We start from the raw sequence: 11461 nt of genomic DNA on the forward strand, positions 1-11461 counted from the left end.
GTGAATTACGTAATCAACCGTTAATGGAGCGGCAGATGGCAACATCTGGGTTTCACTTCCCCCTTTTAAAGAAAGGAAGCAGAACAATAAGCTGTCCGTTGTTAAGATCTGCTGTGCTGTGCTGTGTTGTGAACATTTGTGGTTCAAGTGAAGACTTTTATTTTGGAAGGTCCAGTTTTATTTTTCCTGCAGCAAACACGCAGCTAATACATATTATGTGAGACATAAAGTCAGTGACATGTGGGATGTAAGAGGAGAGGAGAGGTGTTCAGTCTGGGCCTAAAGTATATGACAAAAGCTCGGTTCAGGGTCGACTGAGCCGGCCCTAAAGAGGGTGTCTGCATCCTGGACCCAAACTGATTCCACAGAAGAGGAGTCTGATCACTAGGAACCACAAGTAAGCCTGCACCCTGATGTCAAAGTGCTTATTTCAGATAAGATAAGATGCTGCTTTGATGAACACAAGGAGAAGCATTTTAAATTGTATTCTGAATTTTACAAGGAGTTGATGAAGATAAATGAGGGAAACACAGTCACCATCTCTCTCCCTGGTTCTTACCAAGTGCTCTTGAGCACTGAGACAATTTCTTTTCCAGTGTTTGGTAACTCTGCCGCAGATGAGAGAACATGTTTATATCCCCAAAACTCAAGTTAGACCTATTAGGGTTTCATGCATGCAGCTTGCGTCATTTTAAAATATCTTGGCTTTACATTTATCTTTGCATTTTTGTAAAGTCATCGTGCGTCATAGAGCAGCGGGAGCATTCCGTGTAGCTGTTTTGTTTCTCCAAGAAGGAGACAAGAGGCCGAGTCACTCTACACTACATTGTACATTATTATTCTATAGACATGCTCCTGAACTCTCTGTGAACTTCCCCCAACTTCTTTATGTCCAGGAACAGATTTTGTCTAACACAGTCTATTTAAAAGGAACATACATCTTTAGAGAGACACATGCGTTTTGTTGACGTCAGGCGATCGTGCTGCTTGTTAATGACTAGAAGCAATTCGTCAACCCTTTTTTTTTTTTTTAATTCATCTTCCCATCCCTCCATCAGTCTACTAAAGCGTGAACAGTCTCCATGCGCTCCTCTCTCCATCATTACTCCCCCACAGGCAATCTCTGCTCTCTTAGAATAAAGCAGAGCTGTGATTGGACAGACGCCTCTGCTCGTCTCTCCTCCACCATAGATATATAAATACATAGACGCATCATTGAGTGCTGGACAGTACGTCAGCGTCGCCGCCATATTGGAGGAGGTAGCTCTGTCCGAGTCAATGGAGTGAACTTTATTAAGCGTCTTCTACAAAGTACTATAAGCATTTACACATTCACACACGAACGTATATATCCAGGGAACCGATAGGAACCAAAAACAACGTCTGTAACATGTTACAGAACCAAAAACAACGTATCGGTTTCTTGAATATATACGTTCGTGTGTGAATGTGTAAATGAGAGGCATTAATTTATAGTACTTTGTAGAAGACGCTTATAAGTTCACTCCATTGACTCGTATTGGTTCAGAGCTGCCTCCTCCAATATGGCGGCGACGTTGACGTACGGTCCAGTGCTCAATGAGGCGTCTATGTATATATGTCTATGGGTCTATGTAGCTACTCCACGTCCAGCGATGGCTCTGACGTCACGACGCCACACGCGTCTTCGCCCGGGTCGTGACGCAGCCCGGCTCTTCCTCCCGGTCGTTGTCCTCCCCTGGGCTGTTCCGGATGAGACGCCTCCCTCCTTCCGCCCCTCTGATCCTCTTATCAGCGAGTAAGCGGCCAAGATGGATGTTGTAAACCAGGTAAGGCTTTTGGGAGGGAAATCATCTATTAAATCACTGTTTCATTTGGTCGCATGTCTTTCATTTGTGATGACTCGTTGTCTTTTCTGGTGCGTTTTATTATGCTTTTGATATTTGAATCGTTTTTACCAGAGATACGCCGACTGTAGCCCGTTTTCGAACGATTGCAGCCAAAACAGTAATTTATGCATTTATTTATTTATTAAATGCAGCGTTGTAGATGCACGGCAGATGCTGGCGGTGTGATTTATTCTTTTTTTTTCTTCCACTATTGATGCTGCAGTGGATGTGATAGAACGGCCCGCTGACAGTCCAAAAAAATGTGTAGGATGTCCAGAGATTGCTGCAGCAATGACATTTGAGCAAAGGAAGGAGACGGTATCATCTCCAGAGATTCCCCTAATTGATTTAGATTGGTCACGTCTCAATTAGCCGGTTGTTTCTAAGATAACAAACGAGAATCAGATTAATTTCTAAGGCCCTCCGTGTTTTCGGACAGCCGCAGTAGGCCCTAACACAGAGGAGGGCGATCTCCTGCATCCCTGTGGCCGCGGACGGCTCCTGTCTCAGATAGATTTGTGACAAAGCCATCAAGGCCTTTTTTTTTTCTTTTTTTTTTCTGAGCAGGATTTTTTTTCTCTGTGCGTGCGTCACCTGTTTAATATGGATGTTTGGCATCCACGGCCGCGCCATGGCTGCGCGGAGAAACAATGAGGGTGAGGATGAAAGTGTATGGCTCCTCTGCTTGAGAGAAAACCATCGCTGCCGCTTATCCCTGTGCGGCCATTTATTGATGCACACAGAGACACACCGCCTTCTTTGCGGTGTCGCATTCACCTGCGCGCAAACGCGTCCTCCCTGTGCAATCCTTTGCGAAAGATTTCCACGCAAATAAACCGAATGACTAACGTGGAGTGTGCAGCAAGAGAGAGGAGAAACCGTCGGTTAATCAGCTTTGTCTAATTGTAATGCTGGCATGAGCTCCCTCTACCCCTCTCCCTCCCTCCCTCCCTCCCTCCCTCTCTGACACACTCACACTACAGCCTTTGAAGTCAATATCAGAATTACTACACTGCACTCCTACAGCAGCTCATGAGCCCACAAACAGACCAGCTATGTGGCAGGTTACTCACTTTATTTGCTGGCAGATTGTTGCCATGTAATAAACACATGCAAGTGCCAGCAGCAGCAGACCAGGCCTGTGGGCCGTGGGGCTGAGCTGATCAGATTTGTGTTTTTAACCAGCATCATCTACAGAGAGGCGCAGAGTTCACACAGTGAGTGTGAAAACGTTAAAAAACTTCTTTCTGATTTGTTGTGTGTCGACAGCTGGTGGCCCAAGGGCAGTTCACGATAATCAAGCAACCTCTGGGATTTATAAAGGCTCTACAGTGGGTAAGTCTATTTTACACACACATATATGCATCAGTGACTGTAATAAAGGCTGGAATATTTTCCATTTGAATTAAATCTGTAATAAAATGTTGTTTTTTTTGTTTGTTTGTTTTTTACCAAAGAAAACTCTTGTATGATTATTTCTGATAAATAATGTCATGTTCGTTGCTGACAGATTTGTGACCTTCTGTCACGCAGAGGTCATAATGCTGCATGGTGCTTAATAATGGATGTGAATGTACACTCCTATGAAAAAGGCAATTGAACCCTTTCAGGTTTTGCTGTCAGCCATTGTTTGACCTTTTTCTCTAAACACAAACTACTCCTAAGAACCTGTCATTACCAAGGCATGTGTTCAAATAATGGCTGAGCTTGAGGAGTCTCTGGTACCCTGATGGTTATGATGACGCTGCCACAGCAGGCCCGAGCAGGAGACACCAGCAGGATGTATTACGTCACTGCTGTAGAAACACAGTGTCAGTCCACCGAGGAATATCATGACGACTTGTTAAATCCATTTCAGAGGACATGACCTCTGCATACATGAGCAGTTTAGTACCATTATAACAGAGATGCTCAAGCCAGTGAGCTATTATTTTATCAGTGAAGCAAAAAGCGTTATTTATTAACAGATTCATTATATAATTTATATAGAGGACTATAAAATGTCTGCATCTCAATAATAAGGACATTTTGATTTTAGCAGAATATGGCCCATCAGCAGCCAATAATCACACACACAACGAAAAAAAAATTGAGGTTTTCACAGGTAGTGTCTACAGTACCCTTTAGGATTGAAAGATTAATTGATTCGTAAATGAAATTCTTATATCTGATTAATCCCAAAGGGTTTACATAACATACCCCATACCACATATCATAGTATCAGTATCTGTAATGACTTCCTGCTTTCCGTTGTCTTGTTTCATTGTAACCTGAGTATCAAAACAAGTGACGTCACGGCTTCGACTTTGTTGTTGTCTGTGTTTTTTTTTCACCATAGCGATCTGACAGGCAAAACAATTCAAAATAATGGACAGATTATTGGATTATGAAAATAATTCCCGGAGCTGCTTCATGTCACAGAGTCTCAGATAGTGGCAATGTATTGTTGGTCCACCATTAGCAGCCACATGCTCATACTGGACTGACTGCAGGGTTAACAGAGCAGAGTGCTCTATTGCTGGAGCTTTATAGTGGAGGGAGGGGAGGTACTAATTACCCATGCAAGCCCTGAGGGGTATGTTATGTTATGTTATGTTATGTTATGTTATGTTATGTTGTGTTATTTCAGCTTATCTTATCTTAGCACAAAGTGACTTGGTTATTGCTGCTTATACAGCGTTATCACTTAGTTGACGTGTTAAGTAGTTGAGAAATATAGTAGTTGAGTCAGAAATATAATCAGGAACTTATTGAGACACAGAAACATTTCATCATTTTAAAATAAAAATGCCAGCATTTTTCTCAAATTTGACAATCTAATGCTTCCCCAGAGTAAACTAAAGGTATTTAGCGTTGGAACAGAGGCCACCTTGGGTTTTGATTGACAAAACAACAAACTGGATAGTAAAGGAAATAACTGGCAGGCTCAGTGCATCTTAGTCTCAGGCTGAATGATTTTAATTATCTCTGTGTTGCTGGTAATTCATCTTTAAACATATATATGCAGTTTAGTTGTAATGGGTTGTTCCAAGGTCAATTTGTGTTAACGGTTTAAACAATTTGTTATTAATCAAGTAGGCAACCATGTCAACCATTTTGATAAGTGGTTAATCCTTTAAGCAATCCTAATGGTTTTAATTAGCTCTAAGTTCCTGGTAATCAGTCATTAAATATGTCCTGGCACTGATATTTGGGAGAGTAATAACAAATGAACTGAGCAGGGGTTGCCCCACCTTTGGATCAGCTCCATACTACTTAGCCACACCCCTGTTCTTCAGCCACAAAATGCAGGTAACACAACCCAGATGAAAACGTTTGTGTGCCAGAGCAGTGTTGACAGATTTCCACGCTGTAATGGGCCTCTGCAGATATGCTCGGGAGCAGTCAGAGGCATGAGTGTACTGCATGACTCTGTAGTCCTTCCCTGGAGCTGTGTGAGTGTGCCAACACCTCATCACTGGCTCCCTGGGTCACGGCGAGCCAACCACCAATCAGCAGCCCCGCTCGGGAGGCCGGGGTCCATGAATCATCTGTCAGAGGGCTTGCATGCCTCAGCGTCAGGCTGGAGGAGGAGCTGCTGGAGCTGCTGCTCTTTCTGGATTATTATGGGCATGCATTACCAGCAACACAGCGTTTTTAGGAGGGGTGAGGGGAGCCACCCCTCAAGTATTTTTTGAGAATCTAGAGGAGCAATAAAAAAAGATCAGTTTGTATCGTATAACCAAACCTTTTTTATGCTTTTATAAAACACAATACAATACAAGCATGTGAGATTAAAACAATTCCCTATATGTGAGTCAAGCAGCATTGCCCACCTCTCCACCCCACCCCCTCTTTCTCTCTCTTTCTGTCTGTCTGTCTGTCTCTGGGGAATAGTGCTGACAAAGTCTAGATTTGATGGATGCTGGAAGACATTGAGTTCTCAAATGCAGCTGATGTAGAGCTTGGCCGCGGAGTACACAAACAACCTCCTGTCTCCGTTGCTCCAAGAGTCCGCTGCTATGTTGCATTTTAATCTGCATTCATATTTCCGCTCTGACTCATTCTCAGAGAGCATAAAATAGGCTGTTTGTGAGAACACACAGTAACCGTCACTTTGACGTAGTCTCTAATGTGCAATAAAGGTTGTAGATTTTGTTGTAGCTCGAGAGGCTTTTGCTGTTCTGTATGGTTATTACTCCAGGGCCTCTGCTGAAGACTTACACAGCTTGTGTTTATTTCTCCTCTATTGTGCTTTTGGCATGAATTCTTGTTTTGATGGTCCAGTTTATTAAGTATCGTATACACCTGACATGACCTTTGTTTTTTGGAGCTCTACATTTGGAGTGGCTAACCGTCCTTTGAGGATTGAGTTCAAATGTTATTGCTGTATGTACTAGCCTCAAAAGTACGATAAAGATCAGACTGTGAGATTAAGTCTGGATCAATTTTTACGGCGAGAGAAACAAAGAAAGGAAGACTGTGTGAGAACAGCAGTAGCAGACAGCTTGCTGGTGTGTGAGTGCGAGGGATGGTGTATCTTCTCAGCACAGAAGAGTTGACAACCCTCCAGCATACCAGGAGGGGTAGAGACCAGCCTCTGCCTCCTCGCTGTGTGATGCTGCCAGTAATGTTACCATGGCACCTAACACTCTGAGTGTTTCTTCTCTCAAGCTGGCTGTCCCACTCCTCCGTCTCCATCCCTCCTCCATCCACCCATCTATCACCATAAGAGTACAGCTCTTCATTGTGCTACGGCGCCTACTGCTTAGATTTGGTTTGCCTAACACTGTTGTTTAGCCAACCTAGGATGGCAGCACCAGTTGGTGTGTTGCTTTGGTGCAGACTGAAATATCTGAATAAATATCTAAAAATAAGAACTATTAAAGGATTTGGAAATTGTGGTTCCTGGACAAAAAAGCTGGAAACCATGAATGGTGATGCGCCGACATTTGTGACCTTGAGTAACATTTTTCATACACCTTCATTAGATGAAATGATAGGGACAAAGGTGATCATTTCCCCTCAGTGTTTAGTGCTACTTAGCAAATAGCTAATGCTCGCACTAAGCTAAGATGTCAACCATGGCAAACATGGCTGACGGTCATGACCTTGAATTAAACATTCAGATGAACTGCTATAAATTCTACAATGTTATGATAAATTGTGACAATCGTACTCTCAACTAATCATATAACACCACCATCAGATCAAATAATATGACCAAAATTATTACCATCCCCTCAGTGTGTTGCATTATTTAGCAAATGTTACAACAAACTTTGCAGCAAAAATTTTACTTTGTGACTTTAGCATTTAGGTCAGAGCACCTATGTGCGTAAACACAGCCATACAGAGCTGCTTGTGCTGCTACAGACTCTTAGCTGTGTCACTTGAAAGGCGTTTCATTATGTTTTAATGCACAGGCCTAAGTTTTGAACAATAATATCCAGTTGGAAGTAGATATATACAAAACATGTACATAATTCTATACATTTGCGTTTAACTACAAGTACACAAACTACACACAGTTTGATTTATCTTATTAGCATCTGACCGTCTCAGAGGTTAAGAATGACACTAGCAGCTCTAAAACCATTAAGGTCCTTAACAGTAAAAACTGCAGTAAGGTACTTAGACTGAACAGAATTAGAGGGACGATATATACATTTTTAGAATAGCATATACCACTGTGCTCAGTGCTGAAGAATTGTGCTTACACTGCAGTTACTGCACATGCTGTGGATATTGATTAATTGCACAGTTGCTGCACCATTTAATCCTGTTATCCTGTGGGTTGGGGTTTAAACTAAAAACACTGCGTAAAACATCCATGTTTGTAATCCAATAAATTTGGATTTATTACCAGGCACAATACCTTTTAAAGGCTATCTTGAGTGTTAATAAAGAGCAAAACATGTTTGGATTTTAGCACTTTCCAGTGTGCCATCTGATATTAAACAGTAGAATACTGTTTAATACATTAATTAATATATTTGCTTGTGAGGCTCCACTGCAGATGGCAACATTTATATTTTGCTTGTAATTTGTAGTAGCTGTGTAGATTATCAGTGATATCGTGTTCCCTCTGACACTTAATGCTGCCTCTTTCATCACAACCACTGTCATTTGCATTGATTATTAAAACCTGTTGATTAGCCTTTTCCAAATAACACAGACAGAGTGTGTTAGAGATGGTGGGAGAGGACACGAGAAAATAAAATAACAAAGGCCCCTGTAGGAACAGAGAGGGTTGAGTGAAGTGATCACAATGAGGCTTGCTTTAGGCGGCCAGTGTGTTTAAATCCAACAAACGAGCTTTCTACTCACATTGGCTGAAAGATTACTGTAAATAGTTTAGTGTGTTGATGCCTGCAGCAGGTAGAGAGTACTACAAGGCCAGCGTTAAGAAGGAAGTGACGGTTCTGTGTGTGCATGTGTGTGTGTGTTGAGGCTGGCTTCATAGTAGCTTGTAGTTGAGTATTTGGTGACAGATGGTAGAGCACCTCAGTCAGATTAATAGCTGGATTTTCATCCAATCGGATCTAGCCCGCAGCGTGGGGAGGGTGTGGTAAAAATAGTCTGACTTGTCTAATCTGCTGTGTGTGTGAGAGAGAGTGAGTTTATCTCAATGCATGTCTGTTTGTGTCGTTAAGTCGGCTATAGGTGGGAGTTGAGAACACGGCTGACCTGAACGACACTTGAGCATTAAAGAGGCAACCTATAGACAAATCAGTGGTTGTACCACTAAATATTTTTTTTAAAAAATACTATAAAAACAACTACACCAAAGAAAACAAGTGTACCATGGCAACAGGGGTTGAAATCCTTGCTGTGTAACCTGTTGACAAGGCTGCATTGATTTGCACACAGTGTGAATTTGTTAGCAGCTCGTCATGATTGTTGGACCATGATCAGTCTGCTCAAGAGGCGGCGAAGCACAGTCTGCAGCTTTCAGTGTGAATGGGGCTGTCCCCTGGAGATCTTTGTTTACATGGTTACATCATCCACAGTAGACTGGAGTAAAGCAAATTTTATGTGATCAGACCATTATGGAGGAAAGGCTGACGTAAATAAATCAATTTGTGCATTTTATTTATCACTGTCTTTTACAGTTTGTCCTGTGTGTGTGTCAAAGGTCACTCGGATGAACTGTCACGTTATTTTCTTTCTGCTTTCTCCTGCAGATCTTTGCAATCTTCGCCTTCTCGACATGCGGTAGTTACTCTGGCATGTTCAAGTTGAGCGTGGAGTGCGAAAACCGGTCGGAAAGTGACCTAGGCATAGAAGTACAATTTGACTATCCCTTCAGGTTTGTATTATGCCTTTTCTAATATTGTATGTATGTATGTTATTACAAATACTAAACATACATTAATGAAAATAAATCAGTCGGTCCTTTGTTTTAATGCCACTTAGTGTGTGTATATAAGTAATATATAATTTTGAGAGTGTTTTTCACTGTGTCATCAGCACAAGGAGGACAGTGACCATTAAAGAATCTGCTCTAGATTATGTAAATACAGTAAAATGAATATTTTAATTTTAAAGGACATCTGATTAATTAAACTAGCACATATACATTCATTAATTATAATATGTCTGGGGGAAATGTTGATATTCATAACGACTTCATCGTATCATTGTGCCTTAGAATTTGCTGGTTGTTAGCATGCTAAACTTGTAGCTTCGTGATGGCAGCATTAGTCAAATTTATCCATTAAGTATTTAAATATTAAAACTTTTATGGCTTAATAGAACAACTAGAAATGGCTAACATGGCTCTGTTTGAGTATAGAAAAAGTGTCAAAAACTGAACATAGTGTAAGTGTTCATTTATAATTTAATTATAAACTATAAGTACATTTAGTTAGTTCTTGACAGAGCCAACATGGCTGTTTCTCCTCCCGTTTTTATGCTAGGCTAAGCTAACAAGCTAAGCTAATAAGTAGCTTCACATTTCCTGGCAGACAATCTTCTTTAAAAACGGAATTTAACTTTCCAATATGTCAGGCTGTTACTATAAAACACTCTTAAGACAATCTTAAACTGCAAAGCATTATAAACTCAAATGCACTACGCCCATAACTGTTGAATGATATTGTGCCATGGTTCATATATACAGTTAAACTGTAACACCATCTGTCAGATTTTCTCAGCTCTTCTGACACTTCTGTCTCTCTGCCTCTCTTTGTGTCGCTGTCCTCAGGCTCCACCAGGTTTACTTTGATGCCCCCGACTGTAAGGAAGGAAAGACCGACCGTCTGTTCCTGGTGGGGGACTACTCTTCTTCAGCTGAGTTCTTTGTCACCATCGGTGTCTTTTCCTTTCTCTACTCTATGGCTGCCCTCTCTGTGTACTGTTTCCTCCTGGAGAAGTACCGTGAAAACAACAAGGGGGCCCAGATTGTGAGTTCCTCTTACATTTAATGTTACAAATGTTACATAAATGTTACAAATAGTAGTCTCACAGTTGATATTATGCAGTCATTGGCGGTTAAGTTGATTATCTTGTGCTGCTGGCCCTCAGGACTTTGTTGTGACGGCAGTATTTGCCTTCATGTGGCTGGTGTCCTCATGTGCTTGGGCTAAAGGCCTGTCGGATGTGAAAACAGCCACCGATCCAGACAAGGTCATCACTCTCATCCCAGCTTGCGACGAATCAAAAAATCGCTGCCGTGAGGTCTATGACCCCAAGGTCTCTGGCCTCAACACCTCCGTGGTAGGTGCCCGATGCTTCATTGAGCTATATAAAGATTTGATATGAGAACATCAACAGTAAATAACCAAGGAATAAACATGCATATTCTTTCTTCTGCACAGGCTTTTGGCTTCATCAACCTGATCCTGTGGGTAGGAAACCTGTGGTTCGTCTTCAAGGAGACTGGCTGGTTGGCAGCCTTTTCTGGAACATACGTCCCATCACAGGAGAAGCAGCCCGCCCCTGATTCCTTTGCCCAGGGAGGATATGGACAGCAGGACCCCTATGCCGGCTCCCAGGGAGGATACCAGCCTGATTATGGCCAGCAGGGAGGCTACACCGAGGAAGGAGGTTACAGCCAGGGCTATGAGCAGCAGCCCACCTCCTACTCTAATCAAATGTGAGCCTGTTCAGCCAAACCACAGCTGCAGGATGGTGAGTAGGTCCTATAGACTTGTAAGATTACAATGAAATAGGTCTCAGGGGCAAATATCTAATGTCAGCTTTCATTTCATCGACACATTAAGGATGTCAGTATATTGGCAGTATGTGTTATTCAATCTAAAGCTAATCCCTTTATTTTGGTCTGCTCAGTTTTCTTATACATTATGCTTCCAGGGCAACGTGATTGATTGATCATTTGATTGATAATGCGCTCTGCTCTACCTCCACTAGTTACACAGAGACTATGGATTATACACTGTTTCTTATTTATGTATTTATTCCTACTCTCATAGAGCAGGTGGCATGGCAACTGTTAGTCATCATAATGTCACATCCAGTTTCTATAGTGACAAATAACTAAAACAAAACTTATATGAAAACAGAGACTTGAACATGAATCAGCATTACATTAACTGCCTAAAACAACACAACCCTTTCTTGAAAAACAATTATTTGACCTGTATTTTAGT

At 41.8% G+C, this 11461-nt stretch overlaps 1 protein-coding gene across 1 annotated transcript; it reads left to right on the forward strand.

Moving 5' to 3' along the window:
• Positions 1 to 3128: 3128 nt before the first annotated feature.
• Positions 3129 to 10951, forward strand: sypb (synaptophysin b; the record flags this gene model as incomplete). Its single annotated transcript, XM_084552598.1, has 5 exons — positions 3129 to 3203; positions 9035 to 9159; positions 10057 to 10255; positions 10377 to 10568; positions 10670 to 10951. Coding segments are annotated over 5 exons (873 nt in total), but the record flags the coding sequence as incomplete, so codon positions are not given.
• Between the last annotated feature and the right edge of the window lie 510 nt (positions 10952 to 11461).

This window comes from Chelon labrosus (genome assembly GCF_963514085.1).
Source record: "Chelon labrosus genome assembly, chromosome: 10".
Taxonomy (NCBI): Eukaryota; Metazoa; Chordata; class Actinopteri; order Mugiliformes; family Mugilidae; genus Chelon; species Chelon labrosus.